The sequence below is a fragment of the Schistocerca americana genome, chromosome 3 (assembly GCF_021461395.2).
Source record: "Schistocerca americana isolate TAMUIC-IGC-003095 chromosome 3, iqSchAmer2.1, whole genome shotgun sequence".
NCBI classification, from domain to species: domain Eukaryota; kingdom Metazoa; phylum Arthropoda; class Insecta; order Orthoptera; family Acrididae; genus Schistocerca; species Schistocerca americana.
This window is the reverse complement of record NC_060121.1, coordinates 782,969,976-782,995,830: the sequence shown is the minus strand read 5'-3', so window position 1 is coordinate 782,995,830 and position 25,855 is coordinate 782,969,976. Positions and strand designations below refer to the sequence as shown.

Below are 25,855 nucleotides of genomic sequence, written 5' to 3'. Positions count from 1 at the left end.
TCATTTGACATATCATTTATAACTGTAAGTTTAATATAATAAATATTATAAAGTGTTTAAACCCTGATATTCATTTATAAACACCCTGTATTTAAACTACACCATAAAGCGAGGACATTTACCACAAACAGCAGGGCAGATGTACAAGAAAATGACACTAATTCCTAAGATGGGCTGTAGCCCATCGAGACTCAGAGCACTGATGTGTTTCACATCCATAACATTAACATGTGCCATATGTAGTGGGCACTGTTTACATACTGGTAATTCATGACCTGCTAAATTACAATACTGGCATCTCACTGCCCATAAATAATATTCTTTATCGTTCCCTTTAAACTGTGACAAGCCTGCACATTCCTGTGGTTTCATGAATTTTCAGATAATGGCACCCTCAGATTTGTATCCACACCCTGGTTATATTTACCATGGCCTTGAACAAAAGAAAACAAAAGGGCCAAAACATATGGGGTGTACATTGACTGCTTGGCCTTTGCGGATGACCTGGCCATTTTTACTAACAACATAGTCAGCAGTCAACAAGATCAATAGGCTGTCAGAAATCCTGAAAAAGTTGGACTCCAGATCTCTATTCAAAAGACAAAGTATATGACAAACTATCTGTGATGGACCTGAATGGATGATCACCAATCTGGGAAAAATCGGAAAAGTTAAAAATTTCAGGTATATCGGTGAAGTCATCCAGAAGAATGGATTAGAGGAAGAAGCAGCAATTATTGTCAGGATGAGGAAGTTAGACCAGGCATACCAACTGACAAAGAATGCCTATAACAAAAAGTCTATGAGTATAGGGGCCAAGTTCCAACATAATAAAGCAGTTGTAAAACCTGAGGGCTTATGTGCATCCAAAACTTTGACTATGAATAGACAAGGTCAAGCTGAGCAGCTGGAAAAGTGAGAGTGTAGGATATTAAGGAAAATCCTAGATAATAGATGGGTTAACAATGGCGAGTGAGAGCAAGTGAGGATTTGTAGAGCAAGACAGAACCTATCACAGCATCCATTAAGAAGAGATGATTGTTATTTTACGGTCTTCTCATGAGGATGGACGGTGACCGACTAACAGAAAGAATATGGAGTTTCATCCAGTCTAAGGAAACAAGGCCAAGATGGTTCAAAGAATGTGAAAAAGATCTTAGGCAGATTGGTATCTCGGAGAGTGAAATTGCTGACAGGAACAAATTAAGAAGATTGGTGAACAACTGCCAAGGTTTTAAAATGGCATCAACTTCCAAAAGACACATTGATGAAACATTCATTTATAGTTCATCAACTACAACAATCATGATGGTGTGTGTGTGTGTGTGTGTGTGTGTGTGTGTGTGTGTGTGTGTCCTGCGAGGAGGTGCAACTGGCAGTGGCTGTCCCTGACAGCTTGCAGTGTTGGATGGCCATTGGTGATGGCAGCAGTGGTTCTGCAGTGATGCTAATCCCAGCAGCAAGTGGGGGCAGCAGCAGTTCTGCAGTGACACCGACCCCAACAGCAAGTGGTGGCTTGTAATGCAGACTAGAGATTGCCTGGAAGCCTAGGACATAGCGTGCAGAGGTGTGCAGAAAATATCATAGTTCCAAGATGGATGAGAGCTCCCAGCAGTGGTGGTGATTGCTCACACAAGCAGAGGCAGGCAGCAAGGAATTTGGTTGCAGAGGCGATGGCAGTTGAACGGCTGCACAGCCCTGGTCTCAAGCTGTAGACCACAAGGGTAGGAGCAGCTGAAATAGGCCCCCATATGGCCTGCTGGTTGGATAGCACTAATTCTATGGCATCAGACTTGGCACCAGCAACACAGTCGCAGATAGTGACAGCAGAGTTCGGAGCATATGACTAGTTGAACCACAAAGATTCGTAGACTGATGTAGATTCCACCTGTGGACTGCAGGCTGGTGGCAGACTGTGATCCCTTTGACTAAAACTGATGAGTATTTATTCAGTCGTGGGCCGTCCTAGTGTTACTGTAGCATTGGTTTTGGTCTCGTAAGCCACAGTTGGGCATAAAATAACTGGACCACTGATGCTGCAGTGGTCCTGCCTTCTTGCTGGGTTAGTGAGATTTTCCTTGGCTGCACCTGCTATGTGGCAAGTGCCCATTCTTGTAATGGAAGTTCCTGTTGTATCAGCAAGCAGATCTCAGTTAATATCATTCGGCCTGCTTGTGGTCTGACCTGCTTATCGCATCATTTTATATTGTCTGTGGCAGGTGTCTTAATTTTACTCTTTTGCACTGTTATTTATGGCATAACACTACAGACTCCACATTGAAAAAAATGAACGACCCTAATGCTAGTACTAGATCAGTTTAATTTTACTTTTCTGATGAACAAGCCCACTAGAGAGGTCAGTAGCAGCAAATCATGCATTGACATATTAATTTAATGTGTGTTACTTACAGAACATACATAACATCAGCTCTGAAGCCTGTCATCTCTGTCCAACATTCTGTTCAGCTACTGACAGAAACTGAAATCATTATTTCAGTAGCAATAAGGGAAAAAGTGTGACAAAAAGAATCACCAGTGACAACAGTGTTGAAAATCTCAGCAGTATGCTAGGAAACTTACAATGGTATGAGAACAGCTGCATTACTTTGAGTCACTTTGCCTTAGACTTTTATTACCGAGCGAGGTGTTGCAGTGGTTAGCACACTGGACTCTCATTCAGGAGGACGACGGTTCAATGCCGCATCCAGCAATCCTGATTCAGGTTTTCCGTGATTTCCCTAAATCGCTTCAGGCAAATGCCGGGATGGTTCCTTTGAAAGGGCACGGCCGACTTCCTTTCCCGTCCTTCCATAATGAGACCAATGACCTCACTGTCTGGTCTCCTGTCTCAAAACAACCCAATCAGACTTTTATTGTTGTGTTAGCGTGTCACTTTGCCTCACCAGTAGGTTAAAAGGGAGAAAAAAAAAAAGAAGGTAACTAGATCAATCAAGACGTGGAAAGAACAAAGGAAAAGCAATTTTTTCAATGTGCTACGCTAAAGGATGGCAATAATCACGGACTAATGGTAGAATTTATAAACTGTCCTGATTATTACAGAGATCCGCTATTAGAAAATAGAAAGAAATATGTAGCTACAACATTAAGGAATGCAATTAACACTAGAATAATTGTTTAGAAGTTATGAATAGCCTCACAGACTGTAAGAAAAAATCAGCTAGTGATCTTACGATCCATTTTAAAGGGAATGTCATCAGTGCCAATATCAATTACAGATGTTTTTAAAAAAGCACAATTCTTCTGTTGGAAAACTCATCAATGACCAATCTTCTGTACAGATACTAGGTCATTCCAGTTACGCAGAGTATATATTTGGCTCTGCAAACAGCAAGCAAGTACTAACAGCAGCAAATGATGTAATTGCCTCTGGTAGCTTCCCAAACAACCTAAAAACAGCACATGTAACCCCAGTTTAGAAGAAAGATGATAAATGTAACATTGAAAGCTGTGGATCCATTTCAGTCTTACATGCCTTTACCAGTGTAATTGAGAAAGTTATTTTCACTTGACCAATGACATTCTTGAGTCAACACGATCTAATATTCAAAAGTCAGAACGGCTTTATGAAAAACAAGTAAACTTCAGTAGCCACAGCAAAGTTAATAGACAAAACAGTAACTGTCATAGAAAGATTATTTAAAGGATTTGATTGTTGTTATACAAAGTACTGCTCCCCTAATTGTATGCAGAAAATATATCAATTACATGCATTTACAAAGCTTTCAATAGTCTAGAGGTGCTGTGCAACTGGACTTGAAAACATAGCACCTATTTTTGGCAAAATTCACATCTGCTTTTGGCAAAATTTGCATTTTTAGACAATGAGACGTACAAATTAAAAAGGTTGTCATTGTACTTGAATGAAGACAAAGCATTACTACTTTGAAACTGCTGTTAAGAAAGTGGTCATTAGGGAGCTTGTTGACTGGATTCTATGCTTTTGCAAAAATCTGAACAGTTTTTGCCTGGAATGGTCCATCTTTTGGCTGAATTTAAGTTTTCAACAAATGATCGTTTCTGCTGAGAAGCAGCAGCATTTTACCCCCTGTGAACAGAGTGCTCCTCTGATTTAAGGTGTTTCTCAACATTATTTTTCTTTTCTATCTCAGTTTGATAATTACTAAATCTGCAGAATGACAGACCTTCCCATTCCACTCTTTGGCCTGCAGCAATGCTCCTTCAGAACCTAACCATGATGTGCCATTCATTACAGCATTCCTGTAGGGGCAGCATTCTGCTGACCAATGTGTTCCTTGATGGAATATTGTGTTTATTGTGTTTGTCACCTTCACCCTCCCCCCCCCCCCCCCCCCCCCACACACACACACATAAATATTCTTTTTTTTAATGATGTTGCAGCCATTTGTTTGCAACAATTTTTATTTTATTGTTATACAGTTCAGATTTTGCTGTATTTCATACCAGTCTGATATCTTTTGACATATAAACAAATTACTGTACTTGAAAATGGCCTATGGGTGAACTCTGGATCTTATAACAATAAAATAAAAATTATTACCATCGTACGGTAATAACATCATTTAAAAAAAAAAATAAATAAATAAATAAAAAAATCAAGATGACTGTGGTTCCAACCAAAATAAAAATTATACACAATCAGATTTTCAACATTAACAAGGTAAAACAAACTGCACAAATGTTATGTGTAAAATATTGAATAAGGACGTTACCTCTGTTTTTCATGTGGGAGAACAGAAACCCCAAAATCATAGTCAACTGATCGGTCATCTCTCGTCATGACCACAGTCTTCGGTATCTTCGCTGCTGCTGTCCTCATCGTCTGATAAAGAAACCAAAACATTACAAACGGATTCTTCTCTTACACCTTCTTTTACGTTTGAACTTGTAATCTATTTCTACATGTGGTTCATGACGTTCTTCCAATTTTCTGGCGTTAATCGTGTGACAGCCTCATTTACCAGCCTCTCTGTGTCTCGCAGCATTAAGGTATTGTTTCACTCTGCAACAGCTGCTTTTGATTCCAGACGAGTTCAATTGCGTTGTAATGGCAGTGGTATGGTGAAAGACATATAACTTTGTGGCCAGTGCAAGTGTATCAATCACGTAATGCGCTTCTGTGGATTGCATCATTTCATTGATTCCAGAAGTTCCATTTTCCACATATTCTGCTCAAAGCCTATTTTATTATCTTTCAACCAGCTGACTATTTTCTCTCTTCTTGCGAGCAGCGGTTGGTGCGTTATTTAATTGTACAGAACGGTATGGCACGTTGTTCATTACAAAAACACTACCAGAGCTTACTGTTGGTAGCAGCCGATTAACAAACCAGTCTTTGAATGTATCTGCATTCATCTCCTCATGGTAGTCGACAGTATTTTTTTTATCGAAACATCATCATAGCACCCAAAATAAAACCGTTCATAGAGCCAGCATGAACTATAAGTAGTCGCCCTCCCTTACCAGTTGGCACACTCATAGTTCTGTGGCGCGTGTCATCTGTCCATGCAATGGAACGTGCAGGACACACGTTGAACCCTGTTTCATTAGTCCTTATTACATTTCCTGGATTCACTGCTAGCAACTCGCGCAGGAAACGACATCTCCGTGCTACAATGTCTCCGCATACCATTAATACCTTTCATCCTGAGAACTTTCTCCAACGGAAGCCAAGTTTTTTCAAAACAATCGAGAGACTTGCCGTTCTGTCTATGAACAAACAACTGTCCAACAGTGATGTGATCAACTTTATCAGTGTCGGATACTCCTTTATGCTGTAGTACACGAATATGTGTTGCCTGATAGCACTTTTGTCAAAGTTGCCTGTTTCAGCCACGCATCATGATCTCTTCCGTGACTTTCCAGGCATCACAATAACAGGGCTTACAGCTGAATTGGCAGCCTCTTTATCATTTGTGGTTATCTTTTCTGTTGCTGTAGAGATGTTCAATGCTTCTGCCACTCTGTCAACCACTTTACTTACCAATACCAAAGGCCCACCACTGTCCCTTTCCCTTTTAACGTAAACACGCAATCTCTATATAAATTCGCATGCTTGGGATTTCAGCATAGTTCCTTTCCCGAAAGCCTTCTTCTCTGCACAACAGGCAGCCATTTTCCACTTATACGCGCGTATACACACTTTTCCACTTCTGCATAAGGCAAGATACTCACAGAAGTGGGGGACTGATGACCTTAGCTGTTTAGTCCCCCTTAAACATCCTAACAACCACCACCACTCATAGAAGTAGCGGAATGCACACATATACACACAAACCTGAATGTAGCATGTGGCACAATTGACTGAAAGCAGCAGTCACCCAGCACTACGGCAACACTGGGTCATTGCCATGGTAACATAAACAAAAGCTCACAATCTGATTGGCCATCGTGGATGCGCGAAGCACATGCACCAAGGCCGCATCAACTGTCAGAGCTCTTCTCTTGCCATGTGGAGTAATACACATTGTAAACATGTTCAACTGTGTACAAGTAAATAGAAAGATAAACTGAAACAATGGACATGTGACAAAAAGCTTGCGTAGTTTAATTTGCTTGTTGCCAATGCGTACGGTATGACAACAGAGGGGTTTAATTGGGGGAGTGGGCGCAGGAGCTATGACTCACCTGTTCCTGTTCATCTTCTGTAATGATTTCACTATGCAGTGGCCTCTCGGTTAGTGATTGCACGCAGTTTTCGGTCATGGTCAATGTGTGAAATATCAAAACTAGATCGAGCTAGAGACTGCCCATCTAAATTTTTAAAATATAGTGAACATAGAGCAAAGATATGCAGTGTCACTAGTTTTTAGTTAAAATATGCAGTAACTGGTGAAAAGGAGCCAAACATGCAAATGCATATGCAACATGCAAATGCATGTAATCCGGTCTCTACTCATTACTAACACTGCAGGCAAAAGCTGCCAGAATTATTTCTGAATTCCAAACCTAGAGAATGTCATCAAAACCTGTTTCCAAAATTAGGTCAGCTTACCGTTACAAGTGTGTGTGTGTGTGTGTGTGTGTGTGTGTGTGTGTGTGTGTGTGTGTGTGCGCGCGCGTGCGTGCGCCCGCACATGTGTAATATTAAAAGTAATATTACTTGCAGAAGCAAAGAATGAAAACATTAAACTTTGAGCTACACCAGCATAACGTTGTTGTTGTTGTTGTTGCTGTGGCCTTCAGTACAAAGACTGGTTTGATGCAGCTCTCCATGCTACTCTATCCTGTGCAAACCTGACTTAGTAACTACCGCAACCTACATCCTTATGTATCTGCTTACTGTATTCATCTCTTGGTCTCCCTCTATGATTTTTATCACCCCCTCCTCCCCCACCCCCACACAGTTCCCTCCAGTATTAAATCCCTTGATGCCTTCTATGTGTCCTATCAATTGATCCCTTCTTGTAGTCAGGTTGTACCACAAATTTGCCTTTTCCCCAATTCTATTCAGTACCTCCTCCTTAGTTATGTGATCAACCATCTAATCTTAAGCATTCTTCTGTAGCACCACATCTTAAAAGCTTGTATTCTCTTCTTGTCTAAACTGTTTATCGTCCGTGTTTCACTTCCATACATGGGTATGCTTTATACAAATACTTTCATAAAGGACTTCCTGGCACTCAAATCTTTACTTGATGTCAACAAATTTCTCTTCTTCATAAATGCTTTCCTTGCCATTGCCAGTCTACATTTTATATCCTCCCTACTTCGACTATCATCAGTTATTTTGCTTCCCAAATAACAAAACTCATCTGCTGCTTTAAGTGTCTCGTTTCCTGATCTAATTCCTTCAGCATCACCTGATTTAATTTGACTACATTCCATTATACTCATTTTCCTTTCGATGATATTTATCTTATATCCCCCCTTCAAGACACTGCCCATTCCATTCAACTGCACTTCAAAGTCCTTCTACCAGCACCTTAATTCCTGCTCCAAATTTTTCTTTTGTATTTACAGATTGAGTAACATCGGGATAGGCTGCAGTCCTGTCTCACTCCTTTCTCAACCACTGCTTCCCTTTCATGCCCCTTGACTCTTTATAACTGCATTTTGCTTCTTGTATTTTACCTCTGCCACCTTTAGAATTTGAAAGAGAGTATTCCAGTCAACATTGTCAAAAGCTTCCTCTAAGCCTACAAATGCTATAAACATAGGTTTATCTTTCTATAATCTATCTTTGGAGAAGTTGTAGAGTCAGTATTGCCTCACGTGTTCCTACATTTGTCCAGAGTCTACTTCTACTGTTTTTCCATTCTTCTGTAAATGATTCGTGTTAGTATTTTGCAACTCTGACTTATTAAACTGATAGTTAGGTAGTTTTACACCTCTCAGCACCTGCTTGATCTGGAATTGGAATTACTAAATTCTTCTTGAAGTCTACAGGTATTTCAGCTGTCTCATACATCTTACTCACTAGATGGAAGAGATTTTCATGGCAGGCTCTCCCAGGGCTACCTGTAGCTTTAATGGAATGTTTCTATTCCTGGGGCTTGTAAAGTCTTTCAGTGCTTTGTCAAATTCTCCATGCAGCATCATATCTCCCTTCTTACCTTCATCTACATCATCTTCCATTTCCATAATACTGGCCTCAAGTAAATCTTCCTTGTATATACTCTCTCTATGCTCCTTCCACCTTTCTGCTTTCCCCTCTTTGCTTAGGACTGGTTTTTATCTGAGCTGTTGATATTCATATGGGTGGTTCTCTTTTTCTCTAAAAGTCTCTTTAACTTTCTTGCATGCAGCATCCATCTTACCACTAGTGATACAGGCTTCTACGTCCTTACATGTATCCTCTAGCCATTCCTGCTTAACCATTTCACACTTCCTGTCAGTCAAATTTTTTAGACGTTCATATTCAATTTTACCTGTCTCATTTATTGAATTGTTATATTTTCTCCTTTCATTGATTAAATTCAAAATCTCTTGTGTTACCCAAAGATTTATACTAGACCTCATCTTTTTACCTACTTGGTTCTCTGCTGCCATCACTATTTTGCTCTTAAAGCTATCTATTCTTCTTCTACTGTATTCTTTTCCCCTGTTCTTGTCGGTTATTCCCTAATGCTCCATCTGAAACACTCAGCAACCCCTGGTTCTTTCACTTTATCCAGCTCCCATCTCCTTAAATTCCTGGCTTTTTGCAGTTTCCATAGTTTGACAGTTAACAGCATTAGATGAAAAAAAAGCACTTCATTCTGGGATGAAACTAGCCAATGCACTACCTAAAAATACCACTGTGCAACCTGTCACCAAAGTAAAACACCAACTTAAAAGAATTTCAATAGAAAATCTATTTTATTCTGTGGGTGTTCTTTGTTTTCATGGAAAATAAATAGAAATGTAGGAAGACCTGCAGAGGATCAGTGCTTGGTGCAAGGAATGGCAACTGACATTCAGCGTAAACAGATATAACATATTGTGAATACATAGGCAAAAAACATTTTATTGTACGTTTACAAAATTGTAGAAAAATCACTGGGAGCAGTTACTTCATTTTCATAGAATATCTAAGAGCATACATTCAGAGCAATTTATAGTGGAACAGCCACATAAAATTAATAATGAGTAAGGCAGATGCCAGACCATGAGTCATTGAAAGAATCCTCAGGAAATGTAACCCATCAACATGGGAAGTAGCTTACCAAACTCTTGTTAGACCCATAATTGAATATTGCTGATCAGTATGGGATCTTTATCAGATAGGTCTGATGGAGGAAATATAGAAGAACCAAAGAAGAGGAGCAAGTTTTATTGCAGGCTCATTTAGTAAGTGCGAAAGTGTGGTAATGCCCATCCAATTCCAGTGGCAGATGCTACAAAACAGGCATTCTGTGTCACAGTATCGTTTATTGTTAAAGTTCCAAGAGCATACATTCTTAGAAGAGCCAATCAATGTATTCTGTGAATTTAGGTTTTCCGAGCATAGGGAAATCTTGAATAGTTCTCAGGTATTCAGTGTGGTGTCATCCAAAAGTCGCGATATTTCGGCAAGCCGACTTCTTCGCCACCTTCAGGCAGTTCTGATAACTGAGTGGTAACTGCTGGGTGCTGTCTTTATTTTCTGCCCCTACCCTCCCCTCTCCCTTTCCACCATTTCCAGCCAACTGCCTCCGGGTGCAGACCTGGTGCAATGGTGGGGGTTAGCATGACGTTGAGCATTGATCCATGACATCAGTAGCTCTGCAGCAGGTGCCAAATGCAGGTCTCTGTTGGCATGGCAACAGTGATACTTTATCCTCTTCAGTTGTCATGAGAGAAGTGTCCTCCACGTAGATTGCAGCTGTCCTTTTTTTGTGCATAAGGCTGGGTCGTAGGCCTTCCTTAATTGAGGCTGCCATCCGTATAAGTCTATCGCGTAGTTCAATCTCCACAACTTCTTTGAGAACATCATCCCAGAAGATGTATCGTTGCAACAACTTGGTGTCCTCATAATTTGTGGTATGTCCATGGGAGATGCAGTGTTCTGTGACAGCAGACTTTGTTGGCTGAACATTTTCAGTGTAATGTTTATGCTCAGAGCATCTCTCCTGTACTGTCGAGATAGACTGGCCTCATACATTTTTCACATTGGTGAGGGATGAAGTAGACTCCTGGCTTTGGGAGTGCTAAGTCATACTTGACTAATCCCAATATGGTTTTGTCGTGGCTGTTCGGTGGAACACACACTTGATGTCTTGTTTTTAGAGTATTACTCTGATTTTTGCTGGTGTGTTCTCGATGTATGGAATAAGAGCTGTCGCAAATGCTTTATCTTAATATTCAGCAGGCTGTACTTTTTGCTTCTTCCATCTTAAGGCATGTTGTATCTGGCAGTTGCGTAACTGTTTGTACGGAGCACAGCCTGTAAAAGCTGCAGTTCACCTGCTAGTCTGTCACAGTCTGAGATTTTGCATGCTCTATGCACTAGTGTGCTGTTGAAGACACATTCTTGTTGTGAAGAGATGTGACAGATGGAGGCATCCAAGTACAAATCTGTGTCACTTTACAGTAGACAGTGTGTCCTCGTGTGCCATCTGGTCTTCACTTAAAGAGCACATCCTCCTACATATATCTCCTGAAAAGATCATCAAGATAAAATTAGAGAGATTGGAGCCCACATGAAGGCTTTCCAGCAATCATTCTTCCCTCTTAAACTGTACGTGACTGGTACAGGAAAAGGGGAAAGTAACACTGGTACAAGAAGTGCTCTCCACCACATACCATAAGTTGGTTTTCTGAGTATAGATGTAGATGTAAATGCTTTGTAAGTATTTCAGGCTCATAGCATTTGGTAATTCACAAGCAATTTAATGGTAATTGAAAACAATTGTAACACTGTTTCCTTTATATTAAAAAATGTAAAATGTATTTAAATGTAAACTTTAGTTTATAAATTATAAAATTCAATATTCTTGTTCTGATATATTTAGAAGAATAATCTGTATGCTGTCCTGAAACAATATTATATTTATTATATGGTTCTGAATAACAAAAATTATCATCATCATCATCCAGACAACATTTAATTTCTTCCACCAGATTTGAAGTAAATCAAACAATGGAAAATCCAGGATGGAATATAACAATACCAGAGAAGGAAAGTTGCTACTCACCATATAGCGGAAATGCTGAGTCGCGATAGGCTCAATAAAAAGATGTTTTTATTGTGTCTATCGCGACTCAGCATCTCCGCTATGTGGTGAGATTTGAAGTAAATATTGCCCCACTACGATCTTAATTTGAGTGTTGAGCAAATGAAATAAAAACCATCCAGGACCTGGCAGTTCAAGGCTGCAGTCTCTGAAGAAGAAGAAGAAGAAGAAGAAGAAGAACAGAGCAGAAATTTAAATTTATTTCTATTAGTATAAAAAATTTGTTCTTCCTAATTGGCAGTAGTATACAACAATGACTTACAAATTTTTTATCCACAGACTGGAATTCATGAGAAATGAAAATTCAGAAAAAAAGATTTGTAAGATTCTTACATGACCTAACCCCTATTTTTTAGTTAATCTAACTTATTTCAAGATATATGAATGACTATTTTATATGGATTGGTTTGCTGTAACAAACAATTGATGTGGGGATCAGTTAATAGGTGTGCCATGAACTAATGATGCCAAACCAGAATAGTGAATTGAATTACATTATTATGACATGATAGTTGCAGAGCATGATTATCTTACAGCCCATTCTGTTGTACCATGTCAGTTATTGTACTCTTCCAGTTGGGCAGTACTTATGGTCAGACTTTCTGTGTTAACTAATGCACTCTTGAAAACATAACAGGAGGGATAAGAAGCAGGAGTGGTAATACGGCTAACATTGTTAATACATTTTTGCTGTTGACTCCAACTTTTCAACTTTGGTAACTGTAAACAGAAAATAAAGAGTATAAAAAAAGGCTATGCACATGTTAGGTATAAGAATAATGTATTTAGAATATAAAATAGTAGAATTAAAACTGAAACATTTGAAACACAGTTAAAATTTTAGTGTAGCCAGTGTTACTTCAGAAGAATAGGAAAGTACCAGAGGAAATAGCAGTTATCAAAGGTTACACTTTTGAAAACTGCAACATAATTACCGGGAAGATATGGGAGATCAGTTTTGTAACCAACGGAATAAATTGCCATAGTGATAAACTAAAAGATCATTTATTAGAACAGATTAGATTCATTGGAAGAATCCTAAGGAAATGCAATCCAAAAACAAAGGAAGTAGGTTACAGTACGCTTGTTTGCCCACTGCTTGAATACTGCTCAGTAGTGTGGGATCCGTACCAGATAGGGTTGACAGAAAAGATAGAGAAGATCCAATGGAGAGCAGCGTGCTTCATTACAGGTTCATTTAGTAATCGCGAAAGCATTATGGAGATGATAGATAAACTCCAGTGGAAAACTCTGCAGGAGACACACTGAGCAGCTCGGTATGGGCTTTTGTTGAAGTTTCGAGAACATAGCTTCACCAAGGAGTCAAGCAGTATATTGCTCCCTCCTACGTATATCTCGCAAAGAGACCATGAGGATAAAATCAGAGAGATTAGAGCCCACACAGAGGCATACCGACAATCCTTCTTTCCACAAACGATACGAGACTGGAATAGAAGGGAGAACCGATAGAAGTACTCAGGTACCGTTCGCCACACACCGTCAGGTGGCTTGCGGAGTATGGATGTAGATGTAGGTCAAGTAATCATTAAACCAATTGTCAACATATGCCCCACAAAAATTGCGATGCTTATCATTCCTTCAGGTCTACTTTTGTAGTTTGTGTTTTAGAGCTCTGTTGCCTGGAACAGGAACCAACACATGAAGAATGTGTTATTTTATCTTCGTGAAACTGTAGAAAAGGGCCTGTGTCATATGTAAAAAAGACCAGACATTTGTGGGAAACAGTTTGGGACTGTGGAATAAATGGTCAAACAGTAAAATTTATGAATTGTTTTGTACATTGTTTATGTGGATGAATATTGTTGGGTTTAACTTAATTCTTGAACTGAATGTCCCATAGCTCTTGTTCTGCATTGCCTGTTTTAGAATCCATATTGGTTCAAAGTAAACATCAGTATGTAGTCTTGTCAAAAGTTGACATGTGGTAGTATTGTGGTTATAAAGCCTACAATTCAAGCAGCAACTAGCCAAAAGTATGGTTTAATAACATTTATTTAACTCAAACCATAAACAAAAATGTTTTAAACCTGTCATGTGGCTGGTTGCTACTCAAATCATAAACCTCACCAGTATCAGTGTTCACCAATTGTATAAATGAAGGAGCTGGGGGCAGAAAGTGGGCTGCAGCAACAGTACACTATTTGTTTGGTCATTACATTCCTCCCATGCCCTAGATAGAGCTGACATGAATTTTATTGGCACTGCATTGTGTGTGCATTCAAAAACCTGAACCTCATGGCTGACAGGAGGAGTTAGAGCTGCTATTTACAGTCACTACATAGTGAATGATTAGGAAGTCCAGTTGCCCTGTGTGATAATAGCATCGTGATTGTTTCATGCATCAACATTTGATTTTTGTAATGCATTGCTTGTGAACTTTGGACAGTTTAGGAAACTTGTTTTGCTGTTGCTTATAGCAGAATGGTTCAAAATATTATCACTTATGATAAAATAAATAATCTGTTACGAATATTACTTTTGAGGAACCTTCGTGTTACAATGTTATTAATTATATTTCATATTCCAGTTCTGCAAATGACATGCTTTATGAAAGAAAATGACAAAAAATAAGAGAATGTCAGAAATTTTACTGATAAATTCACTTTTATGTTAAATGCTACATTCAGAGAAAAAGTTTCTTCCCTTGTTTTTTGCCTTTCTAATATGTTATTTCTAAAATAATTTGAGTAATGTAATATGCCTGATAATATGATGTGGAACTTCAGCACTGAGTTCCTATTTATGTTTGTCTGTATGCAGAACCAATAAAATAAGGATGTCATGAACCACACAGAGATTAAGACACTTACAAAATTAGCAAAAATAAATACAGACACCGCATTACCTGCTGAAAGTTAGTTTGAATCTTAAAAAGTAAAGAATGAGTCATGTAATTTAGCATAACAAAAATCTTCTACTTTTCTTTTCACTGTGAGTCTAATTGTCATGTAAAATATTTATGAAGATTTTATGTTATAACTCTTCATCAGAATTGATCAGGAATTTGTATACTAATGGATTGTCTACTTTTCATGTTTTTGCAATGTTGTGGTAGGTTTTTGCAGAAAAAAACAATATAAACGTCCACTTATTTTATGCTACATTTATGAGATCAACTGAAGTTTATTAGATCAATTTAACAGATTTACAAAGACATTCTTGATAGTTTTTTGAGTAAAAACAGCAAGTCAATACTGCACAGAAAGATCAATAAAGAGTAGTGTTGGTTTAGAAGCACTCGTTAACTGTTCCATTCTCTAAAGCCTGGCATGTACAGTAATGAAAATATTATTGTACTGATATCTTAGCTTTGTTCATTTTCCAATATATATGAAAAAAGCAGAAAGCACACTAGTTTTTTGTGCACATTATGTGTTTCTAAAATTGATGTTTTGTTGCAGGGAAATGGGATTCAGGTTTAATTCGTGAGCATCCACGTGCTGGTGTAGGTGAAGGCATTACTATGGCACTGCTTTCTCTACAGACAGGAATGACCCGTTTGACAATGCCACAACGAGTTGGAGCCATGTCTGTGGTTCTTTTCATTGTGTTGGGCTCCCTCATCCAGTCAATGCATGAAATGACAGAGCCCTTGCTAATGCGTCTTTGTGCATCGAGAAATGTCTCAAAGTTGCGGCACATCCGTCTTTTATTCCTCTGCCTTTTCCTTTTAACATTTCCTTTGTACATGACGTACTTTTTGTGCTCTCTCTTCAAGGTTGACTTCTGGGCACTTGTTGTTGTCTCCACATGTGCTCTTACTTCTGTGCAGGCAAGTACTTTTCATATTAAATTAAAGTTAGTTTTGTCAGTTGGTAGTTCTCAATACATGGAATTTGGGTTTGATTCCTGTTGTTACATGATGTAATGTAGGCATATTTTCATTAACATGGGCTATTGCTGTAAGCTATGTATTATGAAATAACAACTCAGCTAATATCATACTGCTGCAGACCAGTAAAATAGGTATTGGAAGTGGATTGTATTTACAAAAAATAATGTTAAATTCTGTGATGTAAAGGTTGGTAAATATGAATGATGTTTTCAGTGCTGTGTCACAACTGTGACTTGAGGAGCAGTAATATTGGCATTTTATATTCAAGTAGCAGAAAAAAATTAAGTTTCATCAAATGTTTAGAGGAAGCATGTTAATAAGGTAACACAAAATTAAATAGGGTATCATTATTTGTAGGAACTTGAAATATAGTTTTGCATCTGATAGGTATGATCAAGGACACCAAGAATTATTGACAGCCAACTTTATAATATTTCCCACAGTATATCTCAAACTGAGGATTGTAGGTCCATAGTGCAAATGCCATAGATTTACAGCCCAAGCTTATGATTTATCTGCTCCTGATGTTCAAACACTGACAATAAAGCATGCCAAGAATTTAGATTCGGATCATGAAAGAATAATACACACATCAAAAAAAGTTTTGCATCACCGCGGCTCCCAGAACTCCTGAATATAGACATTGACTGTGGATATTGTATCACAGACACAGTCCCTTTGACTGTTCAGAGATGTCACTAAACCTGCCCAAAGATGTAAACAAACATGCATGAGCAGTGCCCATTAGACAGAGGGGTCTGACAGCCGATCAGTTCCAGTCATTCCACCAGGAAGGAGGTACATGGCTCGTGCTGTCTGTAGTTCAACCATGCCTAGATGGTCAGTACCATGGTTCGATCATGTCCACATTGTTACTTTGTGCCAGAAAGGGCTCTCAACAAGGAAGGTGTCGAAGTGTCTCAGAGTGAACCAAAGCGATGCTGTTCGGACATGGAGGAGATACAGAGTGACGGGAACTGTTGATGACATGCCTCGCTCAGGCCGCCCAAGGGCTACTACTGCAGTGGATGACTGCTACCTATGGATTGTGGCTCAGAGGAACCCTGACAGCATCCCCACCATGTTGAATAATGCTTTTCGTGCAGCCTCAGGACGTCTTGTTATGACTCAAACTGTGCGCAATAGGCTGCATGATGCGCAACTTCACTCCCAACATCCATGGCGAGGTGCATCTTTGCAACCACACCACCATGCAGCATGGTACAGATGGGCCCAACAATATGCCAAATGGACCTCTCGGGATTGGCATCACGTTCTCTTCAGCGATGAGTGTCGCATATGCCTTCAACCAGAAAATCGTTGAAGACTTGTTTGGAGGCAACCTGGTCAGGCTGAATGCCTTACACACACTGTCCAGCGAGTGCAGCAAGGTGGAGGCTACCTGCTGTTTTGGGGTGGCATTATGTGGGGCCAAAGTATGCCACTGGTGGTCATGGAAGGCACTGTAATGGCTGTAAGATACAAGAATGCCATCCTTCAACCGATAGTGCAACCATATTGGCAGCATATTGGCGAGGCATTCATCTCCATGGATGACAGTTCGCACCCCCATCGTGCACATTTTGTGAATGACTTCCTTCGTGATAATGACATCACTTGAATGGAGTGGCCAGCATGTTCTCCAGACTTGAACCCTATCAAAAATGGCTGGGACAGATAGAAAAGGGTTATTTATAGACAACATGACCCACCAACCACTCTGAGGTTGAGGAATAGGACAATCTGGACCAAAAGTGGCTTGATGAACTAGTGGATAGTATGTCATGACGAATACAGGCAAGAGGACGTGCTACTGGGTATTAGAGGTACCGGTGTGTACAGCAGTCTGGACCACCACCTCTGAAGGTCTCGCTGTATGGTGGTACAAGATGCAATGTGTGGTTTTCATGAGCAATAAAAAGGGCGGAAATGATGTTTATGTTGATCTCTATTTCAACTTTCTGTACAGGTTTTGGAACTGAGGTGATGCAAAACTTTTTTTGATGTGTGTAAATTATAACAGAAATATAATGAATGACTTGTTTACAGTAAACTTACAGAACTGGAAAAGGGGCATGCTGTATTTATGAAAATTTAACTTCTTCACAAATATATTCTTTCATATTAGTGAGTTTTTTTCCTGCTGGAACAAATAAAGGTGGAGTTACTCACATGTAGGGAAAATAAGTGTATGAAATTCGGAATTAATAAATATCATGTCTGAAATAAGAGCTAAAGCTGTGTTATCTCTAGAAGTGTATGAAATTGTAGAGAATCTTTGAGCATCGAAAAAAATAAAAATTGTGAGACAAATGAAACCAAGTTCTCAGTAGCTGTGGCAGAAATGATGTCATTGAAATCGATGGACATTTCTGTGATTACTTCCTCATAGCGGCATTACACATGATAACAAATAAGCTAACACAAGTGCTTTATATTTACTCTGGCAGACATTATTCCAAAATTACAACCCATACATAAATTATATTGTTATTAGTGGTAATATGTTGGGCTATGGCAGCATCTGTAGCAGAGCAATTAAATCCTGCGTTGATTTAATAGGACCATCCCCACGCTATGTTTGTAATTAGTCAATGACTGACACACTTAAAATGTGTAATAGAGGCATCTGCAGAGAAAAATGTACATAAGAAAAACATCTTTTGTGGGTGCATTTAATTCCCTACAATCTCTTCAAATGAAACAAAACTCATGATAGGGAAATAGAAAATGGAGAATGGATGTTGGTTACCAAAATAACTGGCATTTATTTGAGGGACTTTAAATCAGTGTACTGAAACTGCAAAGTTTGCTTATGACACAATCATACTAATCAAGGGTCCCACTAAAAGTAATCAATCAGTTCAATTCACCATTATTATTCCCATGTCACAAACATACATAAAACACAGTGTACACAATTTTTGAAAGATCAGCACAGTTTATATAATCTTTGACCAAAATTTGGCCAATTCCAGTGCATTTTCCATTGCCTGGTGGAGGTGCAGGTGGCTGGACACAGTTGACACTGAAGCATATGTTGAACAGTCTGTTCTTCCCTGCAGCCACATTGGGTTTTGTTTTCTTCAATTTATCACAATTTTGTCAGGTTAACCCATTATCTGTCCACTCCTGACCTCAGCCTATTCAAGGACTTCCAGATTGGCCTATTCTCATCATGCCTAGTGGATAAAGATTCTGGAAATCTTTTCCAACCAGGGGGTTGGGATGTCTCAGCCCTCCATTGCTGCAACCTGACTTCATCAGGGTTGTTAGTTTCTTCGATGTTCTGAGGAAACTTTTCCTTGACCTTAGTTATTGTGGGTAGGGTTGTTGCCTATGCATGGGATGCACATTTTTCTTGGTCCAGTTTCATTCTTTCCCTGTTCGCTGCTATTTCTCCTCAAACAGGAGATGGTGTGATTCACAAGTGGGGTAGAGCCATTCAACTGAAGTTGATGTCAAACAGCCTGTTATAATTCTGCATGTGTTGTTTAGGGCAATGTCCACCTGTGTGGCATGTGTTGGCCTATACCAGACAGGGCAGGCATAGCCTGCAGTGGAGTAGCACAATGCCAGTGCATCAGTTCGGATGGTTTCAGCTTGACTGCCTCACTGTGATCCAGCCAGTTTTCTCAGTAGGTTGTTCCTGGGGGAGATCTTTTATTTGAAACCCATGCAGTGTTTTTTTGAATGTTGGACATCTGTCATGTGTTATTCCATGGTATTTTGGAGTGTCACAGTGTTCCAATTTAACCCCTGACCATTTTGAGATATTTTCATTCTTATCACTGAGCTGTATTGTAACTTACAGGTGGATCTCTGTTTCTCAGATGGAAAGCACATGCTTGTGTGTTTGATGGGTTGGGTTTAAGCTAGTTTATTCTGCAGTATTTTAACAGATCTTCAAGAGCACTCTTTAGGGTGATTTCTATTAAATCGAAGTTTATGCTTTGGGTTGCCAGAGTGAGATCATCACCATACAAGAAATGCCTGCAGATGGCGATTATGGGTTGTCCTTAGTGTATATATTGAACAGAACTGGAGCCAACACACTTCCCTGGAGAAGGCCATATTTCTGTAACATCCATTGGCTGTGCTGTCCGTGGAGGTCAATGGAGAATCTTTGGTTCTGCAGAAGATTGGCAATGAGCTTGGTGAGGCTGAAATCCTTGATTAGGTTGCAGACCTTTTTTAATAGCAACTGATGGTTGTCAGTGTCATATAATGCTGTCAAGTCCACAAATATCACTCCTGTCACCTTACAGGCTTCAAAACAATCTTCTATGAATTGTGTAAGACTGAGTAATTGACCTGTGCAGCTTTTACCAGGGCAGAATCTAGCTTGCTGAAGTATAAGCAGTTTGTAAAGGCGACACAGTAGTGCATTCAATTCACAGTGTTTGTACTGGTAATACAGTGTAGTGTGTTCTGTTGACCCCGAAGAACAGGGTACTGACTTAATTTTGCATGTCATCACTCTCTTTTTGTCTTGCAGGATTATCTTTTTGAGGCACTGTAGCTAAAGTAAAAAAAGTGTTCACTCAACAAAATAGAATATCAATAATGCTTTGTAAATTAGATAACCTCACATCTGTTGCAGTCAACTTCAAAGCTGTTGAAACTCTTGCACCCACATCTCAGTGAATTTACCCTTAATCTATTGCTAAAAATAGAAATCAATTTCAGTTCAACTGTAATTTTCTGTCTTTTATTGAGACTGTGCAGTTCCCATACACGCTTTGGCTTCTTATCAGAAATTGAAAACGTGTTCGTGAAATCTTGAACTAGCTCTCATCTCATATAAAGCAAGAAATTTAGAATCCTCAGATTCAAGAACTGAAAATTCCTATTACTTGCAAAAGAAGTAGAAATTTTTGTTGTAAACAGTCCTGGATTTTTAGGCTCAGGTTGCAATGAAAATAAATGTTAGTATGATCATGTAATTATTTAGGTAGCAAAATGAGATAAACAACAGCTTTTTATTATAACTAAGGAGACAACATTTTCAGGAGGCAGTCATTTTATTGTCAGTTTCACTATGTACCCCTGCTTCAGTAAACTCAAATGGTTCTAGTAGTTTATTGGAGTTGCTAACATCTGAATCATTGTGATAAAGTATGATTTGACTTGTTCAACATGCCCGAAGGTTCGCTTCCTAATGGGATCTATAAAAATAACGAAAGAATAGTCTGGTTATAAATATAAGAACACACATTTGTAAGTAGCATACAGGTGACACCTGTGTTGGCTAAGTATTAGAAATTAAAAATTCCAATAAAGGAAAGTAGAATCTCTCTGTTGACAGATATTTATGAAACAAGATCAATTAAATATAGCAGTTCTGGTTGTAATACTTCAAAAGTAGTGCTTGTTAATTGCTTTAATTATCTAACAAGGAGGACTGTTAAAAAAAAAAAAAAAAAAAAAAGTTGAGATATTTTCAAACTTATCACTGAGAGTCTTTCAGTGAGTGGATACAATGTGAACAGTAATTCCTTTTATGTGAGATTCATTTTCATGACTAAATGAAACACTTTAAACACTAGCTATATGCATTTTTGTCAGTATATTTTTTGAAGCATTCTCAGTGATAACTTCGTACAAACTTGTTACATCTATTTTACACTGACTCTGCTTCCAGTTTTCGTGCAGGGCCGAGCAAATTGTTTTTAAATTTACATGCACATTTCACTATCTCTCACTAATTCACATGTGAGCATGAGCATGTATGAGAAACAAATATGAACTAGTAACTTTGAAGATACAGTACTTTGACATACATGTTTAAGCACTGAAGGAAACAGCCTATAGACTACAACAGTGAACCACAAACACAGTGGACTCCCATTCAGGATGACAATGGTTAAAATCTATGTGTGGCCATCAAAATTTAGATTCTCTATGATTTCCCTAAATCACTACACGCAAATGCCAGGATGGTTTCTTTGAAATTGGTATGGCTGATTTCCTTTCCCATCCTTTCTTAGTCTGAGGTTGTGCTCCATCTCTATGAGGATGTCATGTTACACTCTAACGTCCCTTTTACTGACAGATACACCACATCAGATATCTGACATATCATTACAGAAAACTACCAGTGAGGAAGCTTCAGAAAGTAATGAACCATATTCCATATCACTAAAATTTAAAAATGTTCTGTTTGGTTACAAAGACAGACCTGACATCAAAGAAAAGTCACAGCTTCAGTGACTAAGGAATCAGCATCATACACACAAAACTGCAATATTTTAATATGAAAGAAAGCAGATGCCTCCAGGTGTATTACCAAACCATCAGTTTAATAAGTCATGGTTGAAAAATTCTTCAGTGAATAAGCAACAGAATAATTGGAAGGCTGGTAGAAGCCCACATTGGGTTCTGGACAAACAGAGAAGCAAGTGAGGCTATATTGACTCTACAACATATTATAGACTATAGAATGAAAAAAGGCAAATGAACACTGAAGAGCCAAAGAAACTGGCACACCTGCCTAATATCACTTAGGGCTCCCATGAGAACACAGAAGTGCTGCAACATGACATGGCATGGACTTGAATAATGTCTGAAGTAGTGCTGGAGGGAACTGACACCATGAATCCTGCAGGGCTGTCTATAGATCCATAAGAGTATGAGGGGATAGAGTCTCTTCTGAACAGCATATTGCAAGCTGTGCCAAATATGCTCAATAATGTTCATGTCTGGGGAGTTTGGTGACCAGCAGAAGTGTTTAAACTCAGAAGAGTGTTACTGGATCCACCCTGCAGCAATGCTGGATGTGCGGGATGTCGCATTGTCATGCTGGAATTGCCCAAGTCCTTAGGAATTCCCAATGGACATGAATGGATGCAGGTGATAAGACAGGATGCTTACATACATGTCACCTGTCAGAGTCATATCTAGACATGTCAAAGGGCCCATGTCACCCCAACTGCACATCCCCCACACCATTACGGAGCTTCCAGCAGCTTGAACAGTCCCCTGCTAACATACAGGGCCCATGGTTCATGAGGTTGTCTCCACAGCCGTACAGGTCCATCTGCTCGATGCAATTTGAAATGAGACTGGTCCAACCAGGCAATATCTTTCCAGTCATCAACAGTCCAATCTCAGTGTTGATGGGCCCAGGCAAGGCGCAAAGCTTTGTGTCGTGCAGTCATCAAGGCTACACAAGTGGGCCTTTGGCTCAAAAAGCCCTTATTGATCATGTTTCGTTGAATGGTTCACATGCTGACACTTGTTGATGGGCCAGCATTGAAATCTGCAGCAGTTCGTGAAAGGGTTGCACTTCTGTCACATTTAACAATTCTGTTCAGTCATCATTGGTCCCGTTCTTGCAGGATCTTTTTCTGGCCACAGCGATGTTGAAGATTTTATGTTTTACGGGATTCCTGATGTTCACTGTACACTTGTTAAGTGGTTGTAGGGTAAAATGCCCACTTCATTGCTACCTCAGAGATGCTTTATCCCATCGCTCATGCACTGACTATAACACCATATTCAGACTCACATAAATCTTGATAACCTGCCATTTTAGCAGTAGTAACCAATCTAACAACTGCACCAGGCACTTGTTGTCTTATATAGGCGATGCCAACTGCAGTGCCATTTGTACCTGTTTACATGTATCTGTCTTTGAATACACATACCTATACTGGTTTCTTTGGCACTTCAGTGTAGCATTTGTAAATTTAGATCGAAGTGTTTACAATGTTTACTTTAATACATACTTCAAAGTTCAGAAGGTAGCAGGGGTAGAATAGGAAGTGAAAATTTATTTACACCTTCTACAGAAATCCCACTGTAGTTATGAGAGCTGAAGGATATGAAAGGGAAGCAGTAGTGGAAAAGGAAGCTAGCGGTAAATACAAACAAGGAGACATTTGGAAAATTCAAGTTCAGGGAGAAGAAATAAAAACAGATCTATGTTAATTTAGAAAGACATTTTATTGTTATGTAACAAGTTTCTGTATGCATAAATGCAAAGATGAACAAAACATGCTTGAAACACACTGCAATATCTTAAGTTAAAAATATAACAAATAAAAGCGACTGGTTGCAGGAAATACAAATAATTAATCAAAAAACTTAATTTCTTTCTGATGTCACACTATTACTGTTCAAAATCTAAGGGTTTGGAGGATCAGTTGAGCTTTAAAAAGAAATTATAATATGAACATCAACAGAAGTCAAACAGGGATAATGGAAAGAAGCTATTAAAGCAGGTGATGCTGAGGGACTTAGATTACTAAATGGGACACCAAATGTAGTATGGTATAAGAGTTCTGCTATAAGGACAACAGAATATCCAACTGTTGTAGAGATAAAGATAATATAAAATGTAGACTTTCAATATTAAGAAAAACTGTTCTTAAAAAGAGAAATATGTTAACATCTAATCAAGGTGCCCATACAATAGTTTTGGGGGTGGGGGTGGGGGGTCTAGACCTGAGGGTAGGGAGTATTTTTAATATTTTGGAAGATGATGGTGACTTCTAAGTAGCCATGAGAAAGCTCCAGTTCTGGCTCTGTTAAAAGTCTGCATAATACCAACTTTTAAATCATTTTCCTAAAAGAAAAACACCTGATTAAACTATATGTTTCCTTTCTCTGAGTGCAGAATTGTGGGGGAGGAGGCAGCACCCGGGCATGGGTACTCTTCCACCTAATATAAATTTAGTGTTAGGAAATCTTTTTTAGAAAGGGTTGGAGTGTAGCCCTTTGTGGAAGTGAAGGAATTGAAATGTGAACCATAAACAGTTCAGACAAAAAGTGACTAAAAGCTTTTGAATTGAGATAATGCAGTCGAATATTGAACATTAGATAGGTAGATTGGATAAGTAATGAAGAGGTATTGATCAGTGTATTGTATTGACAATAAACTATCCTTATACTACACAATGCTGTTCATGCTTATACTGATCAGCCAAAACATTATGACCACTGACCTACTATCGATATAAACCTGTCCAGACAATAGCAGCATTGGCCTGTCAGTGGGTGTGCTATCCATGTGCAGAACGGGGAAAGCGTGCGATCTATCTTAGTTTCACCAAGGGTGGATTGTGATGGCCCAGAGGCTTGGCATGAGCATTCTGGAAACAGCTTGACTTGTCTTGTGTTCGAGGAGTGGTGTGGTTAATGTCTTCAACATCAAGGTGAAACCACATCCAGACATCATGAGGTTGGGAAACCACCCTTCATTACAGATGTCATACGTCATAGGTTGGGCAGGCTGATAAAACAGGACAGGCGGTGAACTGCGGAGGAACTAACATCAGACTTAAATGCTAGGCCCAGTACAAGTGTTTGCGAACACATAGTGTGCTGAACAGTACTAATGATGGGCCTCCACTGCTGATTACCCATGTGTGTGCCAATGTTAACACCATGACATCAACAGCTGTGACTGATATGGGCACATGACCATTTGTACTGGATGTTGGCACAGTGGCAGATTGTTGCATGGTCTTCTTCATGCCAATAGAGTGCACGAATCCTTGACACATGTATCTGTGGGACTGAGACAAGTTGGCTGCGGCTCCATTATCCTCTGGAGAAAATTCATGTGGACATCCACTGGTCCAGTGGAGCTCATGCATGGCACCATGATGGGCAAGGAGTATTGTACACTAGTTGCAGACCATGTCCAGCCTATCATGATGATCATGTTTCCTGACAACAGAGGCATTTTTCAAAAAGATAATGCTCCATATCGCAAGGCCAGGAATGTGACAGAGTATTTCGAGGAACACATTGGCCAGTTCCTAATGATGTACTGACCTCCCAACTTCCAGATATGAATGTGATCGAACACATCTGGGATGTGGTCGAACATAATGTCAGAGCTCATCACCCCCTCCCCAGAATTTACAGGAATTAGGTGACTTGTGTGTGCAGATGTGATGCCAACTTTGTCCAGCAAACTGCCATGGGCTCATTGTTTCCATGTCGCTATGTGTTGCTGCTATTATCTTTGCTGAAAGTTGACATACCAGCTCGCAGATAGGTAGCCATAACGTTCTGGTTGATCAGTGTATCCTATCTAAATTTTATCAAGTAAATTAGGAATAAGTGGCCAAGGTGGTCTTGCAGGTAGTGCACAGACTCTGGTCCTGGAGGTCCTGGGTTCAATATCAGATGATCACGAGGACCCAGGTTCGCCTCCCAGCCGGGATGGGTGTTTTCTTTGTCCAGGGACTGGCTGTTCGTATTGCCCTCATCATTTCATCATCATCATCACCCCTCATGATAGTGACTAGATTGGATTGTGTAAACAAATTGAACTGTGTAACAGTGGGACTTTGTAAGGGCGCTGATGATTGCACAGTTGAGCGTCCCACAAATCAAATATCATTCTCAT

General features: G+C 39.4%; 1 protein-coding gene across 1 annotated transcript in view; it reads left to right on the top strand.

Annotated features, from left to right (window-relative positions):
- The window catches only part of LOC124605385 (RING finger protein 145-like), a 176,558-nt gene that overhangs the window by 104,321 nt on the left and 46,382 nt on the right, over positions 1–25,855 (top strand). The window contains exon 5 of the mRNA XM_047137025.1: positions 15,059–15,429. Within this exon, the coding sequence (XP_046992981.1) occupies positions 15,059–15,429 (371 nt within the window). The remainder of the gene's footprint in view (positions 1–15,058; positions 15,430–25,855) is intronic.